The sequence below is a fragment of the Coenobita brevimanus genome, chromosome 6 (assembly GCF_032717465.1).
Source record: "Coenobita brevimanus isolate Jiangsu-jjx chromosome 6, ASM3271746v2, whole genome shotgun sequence".
NCBI lineage: Eukaryota > Metazoa > Arthropoda > Malacostraca > Decapoda > Coenobitidae > Coenobita > Coenobita brevimanus.
Genome location: NC_136959.1, coordinates 53929567 through 53952368, shown reverse-complemented (window position 1 = coordinate 53952368; position 22802 = coordinate 53929567). Strand labels below are relative to the sequence as shown.

Below are 22802 nucleotides of genomic sequence, written 5' to 3'. Positions count from 1 at the left end.
TAAGAGCACTACAGTCATTAATGTGTCACCAGAAATCCAGACACCCAACTCAGACACTGAGATAGTGTTCCATGCCAGAACTATACAAATTGGAAATGAGCCTGAGAAGAAAGAATATTCCACGAAGGTCACTGTGGGTGGCACCAATTCAAGACCTGCTGATCAAGGGGTCAATATCAGTGTTACTTCCATCACAACACCATCAAAGCAACATTTTCCAGGCAGTGATGAATCCAAAACTAGTCAGATAAATAAAGCATCTGTATATTCCAGGAAATTCAGTATGAACAAAGCTCATCATGATTCAGATGAGGAAAGAAGTGAATTTAGGGATATCTTCAGCAAGATGACATGTGTAAGAAGTGGGGAGAGGATACAGGGACCTCATGTCACAGTTGTTAGTGTTACAGACACGAAGGAGAAAAAGTCAGTCTATGACAGTTCATCTCAGGAGGATTCTTCTGATGATGGCATCCCTACTGATGACCACAAGACTATAAAAGAAATGATACTCTATAATTCCCGCTCTGGCAAGTACAACTACAAGCATGCACTGGCTAAAAAAACAAAACTGACACAAGCCTCTATTCCAGTCAACTCACCATTTTCCCCACTGCGATCACATGGTGGAAGCCGTGTCACGTCACCCAGTGAGGAGCAGCCTCCAAAGACCTCACTTGGTCCCAGGGACTCGTATGATGAAGGGGTGGATGGGATGAGTGACAGAGAATTCTCACAGTCACCACTCTCTGCTAGATCTACCAGCAGTCCAGATGTGGATAGGCCAGAAGAGCAGTATTCCAGGGTAGAGTGAAAGTAAACCGCGACTGTGCATGATCCAGCTCGGGACAATGAGGTATCTCCACTTTTGCCCGCTTCTCTATGTGGGATTCCTATGTTGATTAGCTTCTTTCCGATTATACAGAAATTACAAATCCTTCATAAATATTTTGTTACAATACTAAATTGCAAACTCAGAGACTTGAAGTCTTATACTGTATTTAATGTTCAACATAGACTTTGATTTACATATTACTTAAGTATTTGAATAGTAACTGTAATGCACTGTTAGGTTACAGATTTCCATGGTGCATTGTGCATCACCTTGTTTTTAAAAAGATGGTGATACATCAGTTAGCTATTGTATCAGTATCTTGTGTGCATGTAATGGCTTATTAAATGAAATTTTACAAAGAAAACCGAGCATGATATCGGAAAGAAAGCTGTCACTTGAACCAAAAGCAAGCTTCTCATTGTGGAGTTTCTGTTTTTGTGGTTGTCTCAGAATCGCATTAGTCCCTGGACTCAGAAAATGTGGGAGTGATGGAGTTATTTTTTGTTCTTGCATCTTATTTGGACTCTATGATTGACATTTGTTGTGGGCAGATTCTTCATGATTGGTGTTGGTCCTGTGTTATGGGTTCATTGCCTGAGTCACCCAACAGAATATGATTTGTTCTGTTTGATCCTACGTTCAGGAACTTTTGTCTGTCATTCTTGTCTGCGATTGGCCAACTTTTTCGATTTTGTTTGCAGTCAGTGTTTTCGGTAATAAGTTTTGTTAACATCTTCTGAGATACAGTAAGTACTTACATACACAGCCTGTTTGGAAAGATTTTCATCTATTCATTCTTGACTACAGCATGTTTAGAATGACTTTCATCCAATCATTTGGCAAGAAAGTTTCAGAATTAAGTAAAGTTTTGAAATGCTTATGGTAGCTACTAATAATTACAGCACTTATGTAATTGTACACATTTTTTGTTAAAGTCATACTGGACTGCTGCTAAGACAATAGCCTGACCTTTCCTTTGACTGAAAATGACTTAAGAAGCATGAAAGTTTTAATTCACTGTTACTGATATTTTGGACCATTTGTGTGGGAGCAATGCATTTTGACTTATCTGTGACCAGTGCTGGGAATTGTGGTTATTACTGGTACTACTTTACTTTATCCTATATCAGCAGCAGCATTTGGTGAACACTTGTATCATACCTAATTTTCATCAGCACTTTTTTTTTTCAGCACCTGTTGGGGAAACTTTTTCTATTTTTCCTTTGTGCATATCTTACTCGTTATGTACTAGTGTTTTCTGTAGGTAAGAAATGAAGCCAGCTCCATATTGCATAGCCTACTGAGTGATTGTTGTAAAGGAATATCAAGTTTTATCCAGCTTGTGAGACTATAAACTGCAGTTCATTACTGAACATTATCACGATACACTGAACTTCTTATGATTCAAGACTCATTAGTACAGATTCCTACTAAATAATTTTCCTTTTCAGAAGTGAATTAAAAAAATAATAATTATAAAAAAAGTAGGTGGTGGTGGCCATCATCCACTCACTTGATGTAGTGTTGCCTACTTCTTATTTACCTTTATCATTCTTTTTCTGTGTCATCCCACCTTCCTATTTCATCTCTTCCTTGCTGTTGCTTTGTAATTCTTCTTGTCACTTTAGGTGGCTCTAAATTGAGTGACAAACATAATGGTTTCTTGTAACACAGGAAACCATTACAATGCTGGGTGGTACCCATATAACTGGGGTTATTGACAGGGTTAGGTGTCCCCCAGATTCCCCTATCTAAAATCACTAAAACATGGCAGACAGTTCAGAGAGCCTCAGAGGGCCCAATACCTGCCCAGGGCCCCAACCAAATGGACATAAAGAATGTGAGAGGTGTGAGTGAGGAAAGCAAGAGGGTGGAAGTAGTGAATGTGTTCAGGAGTGCGAGATATGCCATGATGGCATTGTGTGAAACAAGATGAAAAGGTGTGAAGTGGAGTGGGTGTGAAATATGTAAGGTCAGGCATGAATGGGTGAGGAAGATGCAAGGAAGGAGTTGCTTTGTTGATGAAGTGTGGCAGAATAGCATGAGAGATTACAAATGTGCCAACTCGAAATGTATGTATGTCAAGTTCAAGTTTGAGAAGGTGAAAGTGGCAGTGATTGCAGCATATGCACCGTGTGAAGACAGGAGTGAGACAGAGAGAGACAGGTTTTGGGATGAGCTGGATGAAGTAGTAAGAGAAATGCCCAGGAGTTATAATGTGTTTGTAATGGGTGATATGAATGAGAGATTAAGCACTGATCCTGTGAATGATATAATGGATAGTAATGGAGTACCAGGAGAGAATGATATTGAAAAGCGACCGAAGGACATACATCAGGAGAGGAGGTTGTGGATTTGTAATTCATACTTCAGACAAAGATGCACATAAATAAAAATATACATGGTACAGAGGGACAATGTTACTCCTCACCCTGCCCTAGGGTGGGAAAGGAGATCCTGATGATGTACAGAGGGAATGGAGATCATGTTGAAAGGAGCCTGTAGAGGAAACAATGCTTGGAAGTGTTGCTGATACAAGGGCAGTGAGAGGACGATGTGAAGATTTGTCAGATCATATGGTTGTGGTATGCAAGATCAAGCTGAGAGGAGTGAGATGAACCAAGAGAGAGAGGAGCAGTGAGGGAGAGAGTGAAAGTTGAGAAGCTGAGGATTAAAGAAGTGGAAGATGAAGACAAGGCCAAAGTAGGGGAAGAGTTGGAATCAGTTAATTGGAATGAAATGGATCTGGACAACTTGTGGAGTGCATATAGAGATTGCTTCATTAGGAATGCTAAAGCAGTGTGTGGTGTGGCAAGAGTAACAACGAAGAAGAAAGGTATGGCATGGTGGAATGAAGAGGTTAAGAGAGCAGTGGAAGAAAAGGAAAGTGGTTAGAGTGGATACAGGACTGGGGTTCAGTTGAAATAAGAACTGAATGTAACGAGAGCAAGACGCACATAAATAAACTAGTGAAGAGGAAAAAGGAGGAGGTAAATGATGATCTAGGAAGAAAAATGAATGGAAATTACACGTACTCTGAAAATAAGAAGTTATTCTGGAAAGAGGTGCGGAAAGTTAGAAGTGACAGTGCAAAGAAATGTGGAAGTGTGAAGGATGTAAGTTGTAGATTATTAACCCATGGGGATGAAGTAAGGACCAGATGGAAAGAATATCTTAAAAGTCTAATAAATGGGAATGGAGAGAGCAGGGTAGCTGTAAACATTATTGGTTTTGGGGGTGTGCAGAGAAGGAATGCAGTGCCAGGAAATGTGACACTCGCAGAAGTGAAAAACTCAGTGAAATGGCTAAAAAATGGGAAAGCAGCTGGTGTTCATGAATTGTATGCAGAGATGATTAAATGTAGTAGAGAGAGCAGAATGATGTGCTTGTTAGAGATATGTAAAAAGGCATGGATGAGTGAAACTGTGCTAGTAGAGTGGAAAAAGGCAGATGAGCAAAGTGAGTGCAAGAATTATTGTGGCATAAGTCCATTGAGTGTTGTAGGGAAGGTACTGTATGTGGAAGAATTATTATAGAGAAAGTTAGTGAGATAGATATCAGAAGGCTTAGGGAGTGACAAACAGGGTGGCTTAAGGAGTGGCAGAAGATGTGTGGATCAAATATTTACAGTGAGACAGATAGTGGAGAAGGCTTGTGAGAAGGACCATAAGGTGTTTATGGCATTTATGGATCTGAAAAAAGCATACAAAAAGTAAAGAGAGAAGGATTGTCGAAGGTTTTGCACGCGTACGGTGTAGATGGTAAGCTGCTTGGTGCCGTTAAGATTTTTTTTGATGGTAGTGAAGCATGCGTAAAGGTAAATGGGCATCTAAGTGAATGATTCTCGATCAGTGTTGACATGTGACAAGGTCATGTGATGTCTCCATGGCTGTTCAATATTTATTTGGATGGGATGATGAGAGAAGTAATAACACAAGTAATGGAGAGAGAGAGGGTGTTGGTAATGATTGGTGATGAATGGAATATCTCAAATTTGGTGTATGCTGATGATGCAGTACTGCTTGCATATAGCAGACAAGAGCTTAGTAGACTAGTGCAGAGCTTTGTAGATGTCTGTGAGCATCGTGCCTTGAGAGTATATGTAGAAAAGAGTAAAGTGATGGTTATTGAGAGAGAAGGTGACTCCCAGTGTGATGTTACAGTGAATGGAGAGAGACTGGAATTGATGAGATTTCAAATAATTGGGTACAATGATAGAAAAGAGAGGAAAATGTGCAGAAGAAGTGGAAAGCAGAGTGACACAAGGAATGAAAGTAACTGGTGCTATGAATGCCATAATAAGAAACTGAGGCATGAGTGTTGCAGCACTGTGAGGCTAACATGAAAGAGTGTTAGTGCTAGCTTAAACATGTGGGTGTGAGACCATGGTGTGGCATGAAAATGAAAAGTCAAGAGTAAGAGCAATGGAGATGGGATTGTTGAGGAATGCATGTGGAGTACAGAGAGTGGATAGGATACAAAATAATGTGATTCATGAAAGATGCGGATTGAGGAAGTCTGTGGACACCATAATCAAAGCGAATGTGCAGAGATGATATAGTCATGTGAAGAGAATGGATGACAATAGAGTGGTGAAAAAGGTATATCTGAGCAAATTTGAAGGAGGGAGGAGGCAAGGTAGGCTAAGAAGAAGGTGGAGAAATATGGTGGATGAGTGTGGGAGGATGAGAGATATGGAAGTTGATGAGACAAAGGGACAGACAAGAGATCAAGCTGGCTGGATGAAAATTGTGCAGAGAAGCGTATGACTAGGGAATTGGCACCCTATTTTAATGTGGCAGTGTTTGGATTGACTGTCAGATAGGTATATGTGAAGCTACAGTGCATGGTGGAAACCTTTTGGCTTATCAGGTGGAGCCAGGATTCCATGGGCTTGAATGATGAGTGAATGGAAGCGTGGCCTATTGAATTGAGCAGACTTTGGCATTCTGAACTCTGTTACTCCTCACCCCACCCTAGGGTGGGGAAAGAGGTCCAGATGCTGATGATGATGATGATAAAAAAAATAATCTTCATTACAATCCAATCCATATGCAAACTGCAGAACTGTATATCTGATACCTCCAAACATCTGGGCCTGCGTGAAGAATGTAAGATCTACAGTACAGTAGTTTGCGTGAAGGTGTGTTGTTTTGCATGCTAATGTATGAGTGTGAGACTGGTGTGGCATAAGAATAGAAAGGTAAGAGTAAGAGCAGTGGAAATGGGATTATTGAGGAATGTGTGTAGAGTGGACAGGATAAGAAATGACATGAATTGTAAAGAATATGGAGTAAGGTAGTCTGTTGACAGTTGGGTTCAAGAGAGTGTGATTTGATAGTATGGTCATATGGAGACATTAGATTTGCAACCATGAGCTAAAGTTCACCGAGTCTTCCTTGTCAGTTGTGGAAAAGGATCGTTATATGAACTTTTTGTAGGTGATAACACTATGAAGCACACATCAAAAGGGTATGTGGAAGAAGGATGTACTCTGATTTTTTAGTATTAATAAATGAGGAAGGCAGGAAACAATTCTGGCAGAATATTGTTGATAAACCTTTGTTCATGGCTGTACATAAGTGGTGAAAATGGTATATGCAAGTGAATTTGAAGATGGGAGAAGGTATGGTAAGCCAAGACAAGGTAAGAGAGTGCACAAGAAAGAAAGGTATGAAAGTTGATGAGGCTAGAGGTGTGACAAGGAATCAGTTTGGTTTATGAATGATGTACAGAGGAGCACATGACAAGGGTTTGTTATTGTATCATTTTGTATTGTTTATTAAGACTCCAACATGCTTGCACACTTTGGCCCAGGTCGCCTAATGGCAGTGCTCCACACTGCTCAGTCTCAGGCAGCCATCCTGTTCAGTCCCTTATTCCTAAGATCACACTCGTGACCTCATCCTAAGTCTTGTTCAGTGTGCCTCTCGCAACCCCATCACTGGCATTCACACTTCTCACTTTCCACATCCAGTTGTCATCCTCCATCCTCCCCACGTGCCCAAACCATCTCAGTTTACCCTTTCTTATCACAACACCAATACATTCCAGTTTCCCCTTTCCCCTCAACTCTTCAGTCACAAACCTAGCCCCCCAGACCTCGCATTCAAGGATGCATTACACAAACATTTAATCATTGTTATTTCTGTATGTTTGAGCCTATGAATATCCTTTTCCTTTACTGCCCACATCTCACTGGAAACAGCATTACACTTCTAACACTTGCCACATATAAAGATCCCTTAACATGGAGGAAGAGCCCTCTCAGTATCAAGAGAGCCATCAGTTCCCTGAATTTCCTCCACCCACTCCTTACCTTAGCCACAGAGTTAGCTCCAGCCTCACCTCTACCACATAATGTGTTCCCCAAGTAACAAACTCCTCCACACACTCAAGAGATTCACCAGCAAGATCAATCCTTTCACATCTGACAATCTCAACATGCTCTCCTTGACACATTGCACGTATGAAATCAGCATTATCTCGCAGTCAACACCTAATACCACTACATCTCATATACATCCACTTTTGGGGGGAGGCCGTAGCTGAATCAGTAAAGAAGTACCGTAACCTGCAGTCTTAACGAACTCAGATTCAAATCGCAGCTGTGGCAGGGAACTGTTTAAGGAATTGACTTTCATAAAGTAAACTTTACTGATGTACAGTCGTGATCATAAACAATCACCTATCCTCCAGTACCCCGTGCCTCATGTTGCCTCCTTTATGCATGGCAAGTCACAGTGGAGCAAGAGGGGCTGAGAGGGAGGGGCCAGAGAGAGAAGGGAAGGTGGGTGGGGGGGACAAGTGATGGTGCAGGGGTGGAGTGAAGGAGGGGAGAGAGGGTAAGTAGGGGAAGGAGAAGGAATGTGAAGTGGTGGTCACATTATTTGTCTGTTTTCTTTCGTTCAGGGCATGGTATAAAGGAGTTAAAATTCGGTAGATAATGCTGCATTACATTTTGTACAGGGGCATCAGATAACATGCTGTATATAGGTGGTGATATCAAGGGGTGGCTCTTGAGAGAAATATACTGACATGACAGATCAAATAGTGGTGTGGAACCGGATTATTGTGTTTATCTGTATATTTTGACTTCGGATGCAGAATGGAATCTGGATGGCTTTGACTTCTGTAATATTTAATTAAGAAACATCCTCTACCCTTACATGTAATTAATTTTGGAACTAAACATCATATGCAGCCTTTGACATGGCTGTGTCCACAGTAAATATAATTATCCTCTCGGTATACAGTCCCTCTGTTCAGTCACCATCATGTCAGCTATATTATGGCATCTCTGTATGAAAAGGGTATTTAAAATAATTGTACATAAAAGGTAAATAAATTTGATGTCTGTGCACATGGGTGGATATAATAACAATATGTCTCATAAAATATTAGAAGGAAAATGAAGCAAAAGCCTAGCCAAACTCCTCAAATATACCTGTGTCAGTGTTTACCGACACTGGTCAAGCCAGAGCAACCAGGAAATCCGTAGTAAGTAGTCCAGTGGCCTCCTGCCTCAGTAACCTCTTGCAGTCTTCTCAGCAACGAGGACACAGTGTTGTTGATGGTTTGCTGGTTTCGTCTGAACAGCTCCCGCTCGTCCTTGGTGTGCTAGAGGAAGCGGGCCTGTGTCCTCTCCTTCTCGGCTTCCACACGTTGACAGTCTGGGCCCACACAGTTTTGATGGCTCTGCACTAATGTTTGATCTGTCATGTCAGTATATTTCTCTCATGAGCCAGCTCTTGATATCATCACCTATCTAAAGCTTGTTATCCAATGCTGCTATACAAGATGTAATGCAGCATTATCTACCGAATATTAACTCCTTTATATCATGTCCTGAATAAAAGAAAATGAAGAGATAATGTGACCCCCACCTCACATTTCATTCTCCCTCCCCTATCTACCCTCCCTCCCCTCTCTCACTCCACCCTCGCACCTTCACTCATCTCTCCACCCACCTTCCCTTCTCTCTCTGGCCCCTCCCTCTCAGCCCCTCTTACTCCACTGTGACTTGCCGCTCATAAAGGAGCCAGCCTGAGGCACAGGGTATCGGATGTTAGGTGATTATTTATGACCACAACTGTACCAGAAGACCTGCCATTGTCATAAAAGTACCCCTGCTAATACCAATACACCAGTCCTGTATGAGACAGCCCTAGCATGTATTCAATATGGATAGTGGGTGTTAGTGCCAAACTGGTGACATGTGAAGGTGTATGGTATGTAGGAAAACCAATGGGCCTTGGGAACAGGCTGTAAAGCCTATGCCTAGAGCTGGACACATAAAAATTATATCACAAATACTGCATAAATTGAAGTTCCTTCCCACACGCTTGTGGCAAACCTCACATGGACACTCTTCCTCTTCTTTGACAGTACTAGTACCAGCTCATCATCACTTTTGTTTTACACGCATTTACTCTCAAACCCTTGTGCCCCATTCTGTCTCAACACTTCCTAAATCCGTCCTTCGCCCTCCTTTTATTCTATGTAATCAACACCAAGTCATCAGCGTGCAACATTTCCCATGTGAGTCCATTTCTGAAGTCACATGAGAGAGATTCAAGCACCATAACAAACAGTAAGGATCTCAAGACTGACCTCTGATATATACCAACATTCATGGAAAACTCATCACTCAGATCTCCATTAACTTTCACCTGGGTGTGAACACCCACTTACGTAACCCTAACCACTCTGACCAGCCACTCCTCAATCCCAAGATTTCCCATTGCCCACTTCATCACCTCCCGAGGGACTCTGTCAAAGGCTTTCTCCAAATCAACAAAAACAAAGTGCAGGTCTCTTTTCTCTCCTACCTATTTTTCCTGATGCTGTCGGACATAGGACATCGGTGGTCCCTTTGCTTGGCATAAGTCCAAACTGCATCTCATCAGTATTCACTCCTTCCCTAACCTTACCTTCTAGGACCTTCAATTACCTTCATTATCTGGTCCAGAAGTTTTATGTCTGTAGTTTCCTCTTTTCAGGGCACAGTGCTTCCCCTTGCACACAATTACAGTCAGACTCTTCAGTCATTTGGGACAACACACTCGTATATAATTGTATTTATCAAATCAGTAAGTAAACCCACTTCTCTGTCTCCTGAGGCCTTCAGCATCACAGCAGTCAACATAAGCACACCTGTTGCCTTCCCTAGCTTCATCCTGTCTATTGTTTTGCTAACAGTAGCAGCATCAGTCAAAGGCCAAGGGTCAAACACTGGATCAGCTGACTCCAAACCTTCCCTGTTCCAGTCAGATTCCTCATTCAGCAACAGATTATGATGCTTTCTCCAGGCATCTTTAATATCCTCATTTTCCACCATTACCTTTCCCTCATCATACTGCTCATGTAGGTTATCCCTGTTTCCTCCCCTAATCTCTTTTACCATCTTAAATACCATATTCTTCCTGTCAGTGCTATTCAGGTTATCTAGTAAAAGTCTCTGAGACTCAGACTTTGCCATGTACAAGTATACCTTGATATATGATACCCCTAGATGCCATACCCCGACTAAACGATGGTGGTGGAAATACCACCATGCCCTGCCTAACGATGGCCAAACCCCGGTTTAACGATGGGTTTTCATTTTCTAAAACTAATTTTGATGATAATTTAGACTAATATTGTGTGTTTAGGTTGATTTATAAACTGTTTTAGACTTAGATTAATGTGTTTTACCCATAGGTGGAGTGAACATTGTCAGTTTGGGGTACAGTTTCCTAAGCTTGATTTTTTTCTAGACATATACAGTAATCCCTCTAATATCCGAATGCCCAATATCCGAACATCCCCACTAACCGGACATAATCATCCCGGGATCCAATATTCCAAAAATGGGCCAAAAACCACAAAAAATTTGAAAAAAATCTGACTTTTTTCCCACCTGTAATTTGAAATTGCCGCGTGGCACCGAACAGCTGTTACACCATGGTCCTTTCACCCCTTCCTTCCTCCTCCCTCCCCCCCTCCCCTGTCAGGGTTGCCATTTGGTATTTTTCATTACCAAGTGTGGGCCAATTTGGTAATGAAAAATTCGTTTGGTAATGAATCAGAATAATGCATTACCAAATGGATTTTTCACATGTATGAGGATACGCAAGATGGAGATGGTGGATTGTTTGCTCTCTCTGATTAATTTGGTAACCTATATAGCATGATAATAATCAACATGCTGTTAATTATAAGAAGAGTGATTACATGTATTTCCACTTGTGTATATAATTAGTGAAGAATAGATGCTAGCTTTACGAATTTGGTAATGAAAATTAAAAATGGGAATGAAAATTGAGGAGATTGGTAATGTGGCCTTTGCGATCTGGCAACTCTGTTACCCCGCCATCATCAACAGTCACAGCCTAAATCCGATCAAGAGCAGATGCTTATAGCAGTGCAAGCCACAGGTGCTTGTTTTTTGTGAATAAACTGCAATACCTCGCCACTAGAACACACGGGAATTTACAGTGTTGTGCAGTGTTAAGAAATTAGAATTTAGAGTGCAGAGGATTAACTGTGGACTGCAAACTGGCGGTTCAAACCAGTCCAGGAGCCAGGGACTTGTAAGTACCCAGAATGTTTAATATTGTATAAACTCACCTCTAAAACCTCATTTTATGTTTCTTTTGCATTTATTTCAGTCTTTTATGTCCCCTATTGGTGTGATTTGGGTCTTAAATAGGTGCAATGCATGTCCAGAGGAAGTTGTATAGGTGTTTTTCTGAGTTAGGGTCCATAAGTACAAGTCCAGGAGGCTGGGGCCCAGTATCCGGACAGGATCACTATCCAGACATGCCTTTGGCTATATTACATCGGATATTGGAGGGATTACTGTACTTGACAATTTTCAGATTTATTTATTGGTTTTAGTGAATTATTTACAGGTGTTGGGCTTAGGTTAGCTTCTTTTACAGCTGTTAGGCCATTTACATTGGTGTTAAACTTGTTTTTGGGCTCATTTGCTTGGGTTTTGGACTTGGTTGAGGGGAGACCCAAGGCTGAAAAACGCATCCCATTACTTTACATGTTAATACCTCGATATACGATATCTCGTCTAACAATGAGTTTTACCTAACCAAGTGCATCATTAAACCTGGGTATACCTGTATACCTCCATTCTAGCCGTACACTTGGCAGTCAAGTATTCCTCTGTTACCACCACTTTGCCATTCCCAGAAAAGCTTTCTTTTCCTCATTAACCCCTTAACTGCGGGTGTCACTTTCGTGACACTCGGAAGCAAGGGATCATACCGCAGGGCTTCACTTTTGTGATTATGTGTTATTTTGAATTCGCCCGGGCTTTCAAGTGGTGGCTTGTATCATCTGTCAGTACTGCCAATGTCCAACACTAGTTAGCACTCCAAATCTCATCTGTACTCCCATCCATTATTGACAATTTAGCCATTTCTTGCCGTTCTTGACTCCCCTCCCTACCTCCCCTCCATTACCCTCTCCTCTTGCCTGCCCGCCGTGCTACGCTAAGTAAATCTTCCCTGGAATTTTTCACTGATTTCATCCATTGAAATAAGCCCTATGCCCTATTCTTATACCAAATAATATATACAAAAAAGAAATAAGGTAAGTGATAGTGCCATACACCTGGAATTGGCTAATTATCACTTGACAACACCTCACGTGCACTCGTTCACTAATTTTCGATGTTTATTTCCCCTTGAAATATGCCGTATAATCTATTCTCATAATAAAAATATATATAAGAAAGGAAGGGAGAAGCCTAAGCAATATTTACATTCACCTGGAACTACCTAATTTATTATGTATTGTCTAGATTTCCTGCCAAGCATTTCATAGGGTATACATTAGCAGCGTTCACCACGCTGACATTGGCAGCATTGCACTCCTCCTAGGCAGGCCACCACACTGTATTCAGTTTACTGTCGTCTTTCAAGGTGAAACTACGTCGGATTCGCGCCTGTCCCATTCCGCCGCTTTTTAGCCCCATGCAAAGGGCCCTGTGACCTCTACCCCCTACTAAACCTCGTGTGGAAAGGGGTAAAGGGCTAAGTGACTGCTGTGAAATGTCAACTGGCTAATTTGTCAATGAAAATGATAGACAGTGACTATGATCTTTCTGGTGAGTAAAACAGTGCAAGTGGAAATGTAAATAATGTGTAAACAGCAAGTGAAAGCAATGAATGTAAATATAAGTGAATAGTGGAAAATAGTTTTATAAGTTGCTGCAAGTGACAGTGCATAACACAGTGTAAATAAAATAGAAATGTAAAAAATGTAAATAAAATAGAGAATGTAAATAGAAATGTAAATGAATAGTAATACAAGAATACGAGTATATATACTAGGAGTAATGAAAGTGAAAGTTTCACTCTAGCATGTGTGAATACTATGAGTTATGAAAGTGGAAGTGAAAGTGACAGATTCACTCTCAATGCAAGTATACAGGACGAGAAAGTGAATGCTACGTATTTTACTGAAAGAGAAATTGAATGCCTACATTGACAATAAACTACTATTACTGAAGGAAACTTATGGATAAAGACTGTAGATATATATAAGTGTTATATAGTAATAGAAATATAAACTGTGAGTATTTTTTTGAATAATAAATAACAGAACACCAGGGGCGAACGATTGCAAATGGGAAGGTCATATGCACTCGTAATTTTCATTGCTTTCACAGTGTTTTTTTCTTTTGGAGTATGGATACCAAACTATTTGAGAATCATAGAATAGTGTTTCTAGTGATAATATCAGGCTGTGGTAATCATATTACGGGTTGTCAGGAAATGTAAAGTGGAGACTTTGTTACCCAACTTCAGAGGTCTCCACAAGTCCTACGGTACTCAACGAAGGCTCAACAAACATCCCAGCAGAAAGCTGAAGGTATGTGCCATATGCATATGTAATTTTAATATTCTAGGACTAATAACTGATTTTTGGCAAATATTTTTAGATAGTCTGTCGGAGCACGAATGTGCCCACGAGACACGCAAGTCAAGCAAAAACAACTCCGCGGTTTAGGGGTTAACTGATGCTTCTACACCCTTATCCCACCACCTTGTTACCTTACATCTTGAAGGGCCCTTTGTCCATCCACACACATCTTGAAGGGCCCCTTGTCCATCCACACACATCTTGAAGGGCCCCTTGTCCATCCACACACATCTTGAAGGGCCCCTTGTCCATCCATCCACACTCTCAAACAGTAACTCTCAGGAAGGTGTCCGTGAGAGCTCTGTACTGTTCATTAACACTTCTGTCAACAGCTCCCTGTTCCACCAGCACTCTTCTGATCTCACTGTAGAAGGCATTCCTTATTGCTTGGTTTTCAGCTTCCACGTTTTCCTCCCAGGTGCATTGATCCTCTTCTTCACCACCCATTCCTTAAGCACCACATCACGTTTCAGTCATTTGTTTTGCTGCATACACTTTTCACTCCCTATAATTGTAACATCCCTTATCAACTTTTGTCAGCACTCCCGACCACAAAATAGTCAATCTGGCTACTATTTCCCTCAGATTCATAATGTAATCAACCTACTCTCTCTTTTCCTACATTGTGTGTTGCACACAATCATGTTCATTGCTTCCCCAAATTTGAGAGTCTTTTCCCCTTTTACAGTCCTCATACCATATGTACATCCCCCATGTACCCCTTCATATCCATGAGGAGCTTCACCCACATGACCATTTAAGTCCCCTCCCAAAACTACAATCTCTTCATCCCCCAAACCACTTACCACATGTATAGAGTCATTCCAGAATCTGTCTTTTTTTACATCATCAAGCCAGCCTGTGGAGCGTATGTTGATATAAATGAAATTACATGTTTAAGGAACACATTTAAATATCTTTCCCCATCCACAGTAAAATGGAATGACGACTACAGTTATGTATCTTTCAGATCTTCTTCCCCATGTACTGTACAGTAAAATTTAATGGCAACTGCAAATACAGTATTGACAAGTAAAGCGGAAAGGGTGCTGGTGAGGAGAAACTGATTAAAACAGCCAAGTGTTTGCTGTTTGCTATGTTACCGTGTTTGTAATTTTATCATCATATGTTAATAATGTATTTCCTTTGCAAGCAGCTCATATTCTTAAATAGTGGCCGCTGGTGTAAAAAGAAGTTTACACTTGCAATGTGAATCTGAGTAAGTTGTAGTATGGCTGATTAACTGTACTGTACCTTTATTACCTAACATTTCATCCTAGTTAGTTCATACTCTGTGAATTATCGGGAATGAAACATCAGTTATAAGTCTTTCTGCATTTACAACACCATCATCATATAATGTTAAAACCAGTGCTGGGCAAGTTCTGCACACCCTCTGCACCTCTGCACATCCGCACTGTGCTGTATGGTGTGCAGAGGTGCGATGTGTGGTCACCTCAGTAAAAAGGTGCATAGGTGTGGGTGCACACCCATTCACACACTTGAAAAAGAAAAAAGAAAAATGTAAAGAGACACTGATAATGCAGCATATAATATATATATATACACTTTACTTTTGTACTATATTGTATCTTTTGTATTTGAGTAGCTGTGAATAAAGTAATATAGTATTAGTATAAAATTAATTTAAATGATATTGTATTCAAGTAATTTCCTGACCTCTCATAACGAAAAAAAATGACTTTATTGTATTAAAACTATTTTCAGCATTGAATACTGAGTAAAAGTTTATAAAAGTATTATTACAGTATAATAATAAAATAAAAGTTATACAGTAATCCCCGTACTATCCAGACGCCCACTTTCCGGACATCCCCACTTACCGGACATAATCGTCCTGGGATCCAATATTCCCAAAATGGTCTGAAAACCGCAAAAAATTAGAAAAAAATCCAACTTTTTCCCACCCGTAATTTGAACTTGGTGCACTCGGCGCGGGACAGCTTTGTTTTGGTGCGTCATTCCTCCGACGTCCGCTAGAGCGCCCCTGCATCCTCCCCACTTACCGCCCGTCTCTTGTCGTGAGTGCACACTCGTCGTCATGGCTGCCCACATGCTCGTTTTTGTGGTGGTGCCTTACCTGCTGCAGACTCTCCTGCTGCTCTCGTGCCTCTCCTTCGTGTGTGTGATGATGGTCCCGCCGCCTGAGAAGAGGAAGAGAGTAGTTTTGACTCTGGAGAAGAAGAGGGAGATATTGGAGAAAGTGGATGCGGGATGGTCTTTGTCACACATCCTTCGTGAGTTCAACCTGGCTCGATCTACATTGTTTGATATCAAGAGATCCCGAGACAAACTCATGCAGTACATGGCTGACTTCTCGTCGAGAAGCAAATGCAACGTGGAGAGGAAGATGATGTTTACTCCCAAGTTTGCTGAAGTTGACCGCTCCACGTTGATTTGGTATCGACAGCAACGTGCTGTTGGTGTGATGGTGCGTGGTACAGAGCTGAAGGCTGCTGCTGAGAAGTTCGCAAGGCTTCACGACGCCCTAGACTTCAAGGCATCCGAGGGTTGGCTCTTCGCGTTCAAGTTACGACATGGCCTTACCAACCGTACGTCTCATGGTGAAGCTTTGGATGCTAATGAGGATGGAGTAGAGGAGTTTCGGCACAAGGTGAAGGGCTTGATCGACAGGGAGGGCCTCACTCTCTGTCAAGTCTACAACGCTGACGAAACTGGTTTATTTTATCGCTCTTTGCCTACGAACACTCTAGCCGAGGAGACGGAGAAGCGTGTACCTGGCCGCAAGCTCTCCAAGCAAAGGATATCTGCTTTGTGTTGTGCTAATGTTAACGGCATGCACCGGCTTAAGCTCGTTATTGTTGGCCGTGCAAAGCAGCCTCGGTGTCTTTGTGGGGTGATGGATGTCCTTCCTGTCGTTTGGTACCATTCCTTGAAGGCATGGTTCACAGCCCACATCTTCAAAGACTGGTTCCACCGCCATTTCGTCAAGAAGGTCATACATTACCAGATGGAGAAACTGGGAATCCCACGCGACCAGGTAAAGGCCCTCCTCCTTGACAATGCACCTGCCCACCCGTGCAACAAGGACTTGGTGGCTGAGAATGGCTGCATTAGGTACATGTTTCTGCCACCTAATACTACTTCTCTCATCCAACCAATGGACCAAGGAGTGATCTTGGCAACGAAGCGGCTATACCGACGGAAGTTCCTGGACGAGGTGACGGTTGTTCTTGAGGACGAGGACGAGCGCAGGGAGGGACGGGACACGCGAGGCCAGCAGACTTTGGAAAACTTTCGCCGCTACAACATCAAGTCTGCCATGTACAACTGAGCCAGTGCATGGAAGGAAGTCCCTGTCAAGACTCTAGAAAATGGTTGATCTCGTCTGCTTCTCAGAACGGATGTGGAGCACGATTTCCTAGGTTTCGACGTGGATGACTTCCATGCATGTCTACATGTGCGTGGGGACGATGTTGATGTGGACAAAGTGCATGAGTGGTTGGATGACGACGAGGGTGATCCTGGGTATCAGACCCTGTCTGATATCGAGATCGCATCTTCAGTTGCAGGTGTCAGTACCCAGCTTGAAGATTCCGACGAGGACGGCGACGATGATGCGGACTCCTCTCAGCATGACACTACTCCAGCAATCCCCGAGCTGAGCACACTCCGGGAACACCTAGAGTTCATTCTGGACTACCTGGAACACCCGGACTGCGACAGGGAGATAGGGCCCTTGGGACTTGTGGAGGAAGTGTGTGCTTTCAGGCATCGCATCATTAATCGTTAGAATCGTCGTTCCTTGCGTCAATCAACGATTGACAGCTTTTTCAGGCCCGTGACCCCTGCTGTGCCCAGCCCTGGCTCCACGCCGTTGCCTCCCCAAGACAGGCCCTCATGCTCTGAGCCACAGCCCAGCACATCAGCCACAGTGGAGTCACTGCTTGACGTGAGTTTGCGCCTATCTTCAAAGTCGTCTGCAGTGGGTACGCCATCACCACGACCCAGTGACGCACCCCTAGGTCACCTCCCTGTGCTACTCTCAGACTCTGACAGTGATTAAACGGCAAGAACTTCTCCACTAGACCACACAGGAATTAAGTGTTGTGCAGTGAAAGAAAAACAGTGCATACAGTATTGTTAAGAAATTAGAAATCTGAGTGAAAAGACAAAGATTTAATGGACTGTAAATGTAATGTAAATTAACTTGAGTGTGTTTTGTTTAGAAAATGGCTTTATGAGTGGAAAGCCTTAAAGTGCAGAGTGCAACACTTACTTCATTAAGTTACAGTGGAGCATAAGTGTGACAAGAGTGTGCAGTGTTAAGAGAATGGACTTCTGAGTGCAAATGACTAAGTTCAATGCAAGACTTCATGTACAGTGTACTGCAAGTGCTTCAAGAAATCCTTCTTACTGTCAGAGTCTGAGAGGAGGTGGTTATTCATCGAGATGGCCAGGGACTTGCTGTAAGTACCCAGAATGTTTCATATTGTACTGTACTGTATTTTCCATACTGTACTTACCTCTAACACCTCATTTCACTCTTTTATGTCCCTTATTGGTGTGAATAGTGTCTTACGTGCTATGCATGTGCAGTAGAGAGGTGTTTTTCTGAGTTAGGCTAGGTTAGGGTCCATAACTACCAGTCCAGGAGCCAGGGACTTGTAAGTACCCAGAATGTTTAATATTGTATAAACCTACCTCAAAAACCTCATTTTATGGTTCTTTTGCATTTATTTCAGTCTTTTATGTCCCTTATTGGTGTGATTTGGGTCTTAAATAGGTGCTATGCATGTCCAGAGGGAGTTGTATAGGTGTTTTTCTGAGTTAGGGTCCATAAGTACAAGTCCAGGAGGCTGGTGCCCACTATCCAGACAGGACCACTTTCCGGACATGCCTTTGGCTCTATTACGTCGGATAGTGGAGGGATTACTTACATATTTAAAACTTTATCTATTTGCAGTAAAACTTTATATACATATACCTGTTCATATATATATATATATTTCCTTGTAATAAAACATTATATATACAGTATATATAGATAGATAGATATAAATTGGGTGCAGGTGTGGTTGTGCAAAAGTGTGAAAACTTAGAGGTGTGCGGAAGAGGACAAAACGCGGTTTTGGACCTCCCATTTGGTGTGCAGTTGCCCAGCATTGGTTAAAGCACTGTATTTGGATTCGTAAAAGTCAACATAAATTTTTGAAGGACATGTTCAGGGTAAATTATTTCATTTTACTCTAACCAACACTTCCTGTCTGTGTCTATTAAAGAACAGTTACATAGACTTTATTCCAATATTCCTCTTATTATTACTAACCTGTCATCAGAATATCAAATTTACACATACTTATTTAATGAAAGAAACATTACAGTATTAGCATATACAGTATTTGTTATGGACAGTTTTAGACCAGCTCAGTAATTTATAAGGCTTTGCATACACTACTTGACCTTGATCTGCAAAGCTGGCTTTAGAGCTGATAGTATATCTTACCACAATGTAAATTGGACTGTTGCTGCAGCTTGCATGATGTCCGAGTCCACTGTCACAGAGCTAGATAGCCAGATGAAGAGAATGTACCGAAAGTGAGCACACTTGGAAAAGGAGACTGATGTAGGGGGAACAGTGGGTCACACTTGCTAAAGTGAGATTATTGGTGTATCCTGAAAGTAAAGTGCAGACAGTGCATAATAATGCATTCACTTGGAGTGAGTAAATATCAGTGACCCTGACAGAAGTCCACAGTGTGTTTTGTAAGGCATTTTGGTTGAAGACAAGAAGCAGTGCACCCTGTCCTCGAGTCTTTGGGTCAAAGTAGATTCCTTTTGTTAGTACAGTGTATGTATACAGTATATATATATATATATATATATATATATATATATAGTCAAGTTGCCTAAGGCACAGCTAATTGGTTCTGGGCCAAGCCCACTCCATAGAAAACCATGCCATACAAATAACTAAACCTATGGGAAAAATGGAATTTGGGTGTGGATGTTTGCCCAAAGTCTCCCTTTTCATCCCACTTTTCCCCATTTTCCCCCACTTTATTATAGGCACGCAACCAACCAATCAGTCACTGCATGTATTACTTACAAATTAAACACTAAACAATAAATTTTTAAAGGGCTTTAAGGGCATAAAATACTGAATGTACCTAACTCTGACGACGATATTGCTAAAGTGGAAGGGGTAGGGTTGGGGGTTCTGAGGCAAGAGGCGCATTTCAAACTTTGCAGTGCCCCCATGCCATAGGTATTTTATGTGCATGGTTCGTGTTTTTTGGTTCTGGCACCTTGCCATGTCATAGAAAACCGTGGCATAGAAGTCCGCGCCATAGGCGACTTGATTGTATATACTTTATATATGTTTTGGGGGGTTGGCTTTCCATAGATGGTAGTACTAGTAGTGTAAACACTAGAGTAGTGGTGATAAATGGTGGTGACCATCATCGACTCACATGATGTAATGTTACCTACTTCCTCCTACAATCTCTATCATTCTCTCTCTGTGTCTGCCCTCCTTTCTTCCTACCTCTCTCTCTTTCATTCCTGTCACATTTTCCTACTGTTCCTTCCACTTCATGTGGCTGTACACTGAGTGACCAGCTTACAGTGCTGGTGGTAACCATACAACCAGATAACTGGGTGAAGTGGAGCCTGCTGTGGCACCCCAGCTAACTGGGTGAAGTGGAGCCTGCTGTGGCACCCCAGCTAACTGGATGGAAAGACACAAATGCGGCATCCATCCAGGAACTAAACCTCCACACTTTTCCCAGCACCTTGCTGTTGTTAGGTGCTGTCATCCGCAAGGGAACATAGGTTCACTGGGTGGGATGACCCTGCAGGGACAGTTCCTTGCCTGCAGTTTATGAATGTGCTCAGTCAGATAGATCAGGGTTGATCAATAGCAATAACAACACCAGAGTGGCCATCATGCAAAGATCATAGGCAGTTGCTGTTTTTCCTTAGCAGATATACTGTATATATTTTACATATTGTAGTTAAGTAAGCCTTTTTTGTGCTGAAAAATATGGTATTTGTCCAATATTTAACCTAAAATGCATAGAAAAATTTTAAACCATTTTATCTCATGCATGGACATTATATCAGCAGACCATTAATAATGTAAACTTTGCTGTTGCAGTATTTAGAGATTAATGCAGCGATGCCTTACAGGTGCACAGTCTGACAGCACGGAGTGTCCCCCTACGGTTCAGAGAGGGCCTTCGCCATGCAGAATCTTCCACAGTCTCCCTTCTTTCCACTACTACCCCTGACCGCTATCAGGATAACCCCCACAGTAATGATCCTTCTCCCTCCCACACCTCCACTACCACTATCCAGTTAGTGTCTCACCCCACTCAGCCTCAGCAGCCTGACCTCACCTGCAGCAACAGAGGTTTCTCCACCACTGTCCATCTTACGTCTGACTCTCTGCACTTGTCCCCTGGCCGTGATGCACCCTCTCCAGAGCACCTTGGGATACCGTGGGCTCCAGCTGCCATCCCATCACGGCCAGCACTGGTGCCAGGTGATACAAGTGATGATTCCTCAGTGCCGTCTGCCTCACCACGCCGGGTACCACGCCGCCGCAGCTTGGGCCGACGTGACCACCCTGGCTGTCACCCTCCCTATCACCATCTCTCTGGCTCACTTACTGACCCCCCACTGCATCTAGCATCAGATAGTTATTGCTGAGCTCATATGAACTGATAACAGATAGCTGATTACAGTATTTCCAAAGAAATTGATGTCTTGTTGCTTTGATCTATGAGGAGATATGAAATTTGACATGAAGTGAAATCATCAGATTCTTAAGTCATCATTCAGCCTATGCTGAGTTTACATGATTTCTCTGATACAAAAAGTCTGCCAAAATGAAACATTCTCTAGAGAAGTGGCTGTGCTGTGTAGAGGAAAACATTACTGCACGTACACTAAACCACATAAAAAATTTGAAAACCTGTGCATGGGTACAGTTGCAGGTCTCAGACTTCATAATCAGTGTTGTATTTGTGATGGTGCTGCCTTATATATATATGTATATACATGCAACATATCAAAACACACTATTCAATATTTTTTCAAGTGGTTATTTAGAGGGCATTGTAAATGAACTGTAAATCATTTACTGCCAAAAATACATTTACCAGTATTGACTAAATTAAGGGAACAGCTACAGCAGCACTCTATAAAGTGTGTTCAAGCCAGTATATTATAAAACTTCCAGGCTTTTGTCATTTAAATACTTTCATATGGTTTGTAGTATTGATTGTACTGTACTCTAATTTTTACTGCAAAAATCAGCATCATGAATGAGTACCAGATAGTGACATTAATTATAAAAAACTGCAAATGAATTGTCAGTTTAGGATATTCTATCTATCTATCTATCTATCTATCTATCTATCTATAGCCCGACGCCCTAATCCCGCAAAGGGTGGCCGCAGACAAAACGCCTCCAAGTCACTCTGTCACCCACCATTTGACTCCCCTCCCCCCAACTCACCCCCCCCTCCCTCATATACCTCTCAACTCCATCCCTCCACCTCATCCTCGGTCTACCCCTCCCTCTCCCTCCCTCCACCTCACCTACATACACCCTCTTAGTCAGTCTTTCATTCTCCATCCTCTCCACATGTCCAAACCACCTCAGTGTATTTCTCCTAATCTTTTCAACCACATCCACATCTACCCCACAACGTTCCTTCACTTGTTCATTCGTCAACCTGTCCCTCCACGTCACTCCACATGCTCCTCTCAAGTAACTCATTTCCACTGCTCTCACTTTTGACTTGTTCCCCTCTTGCAAGGTCCACGCCTCGCTTCCATACGTCAGGGTAGGGATCACAATACCATCATGCAGATATTACATTAATGAATTATATTTTACCTTCATAAAGTTGGCTATTGGGAAGGAATGTAAATTTAACCCGACAACTGCGGCATTAGGTTTCTTGGTCCTCCCTCTCGTGCGCAAAAAAAATGGGAAAAATAATTTTCTCAATTATTTTTTTACCTTAGTTCAACCGTGGTGAAGTAATGA

General features: G+C 42.0%; 1 protein-coding gene across 1 annotated transcript in view; it reads left to right on the top strand.

The window, feature by feature from the left end:
* LOC145401265 (uncharacterized) overlaps positions 1 to 22042 on the top strand; it is a 308557-nt gene extending 286515 nt beyond the window's left edge. Inside the window, exons 33-34 of the mRNA XM_080273595.1 lie at positions 20933 to 21041; positions 21186 to 22042. Of these exons, the coding sequence (XP_080129721.1) occupies positions 20933 to 21041; positions 21186 to 21454 (378 nt within the window). The 3' untranslated portion in view covers positions 21455 to 22042. The remainder of the gene's footprint in view (positions 1 to 20932; positions 21042 to 21185) is intronic.
* Positions 22043 to 22802: the final 760 nt, after the last annotated feature.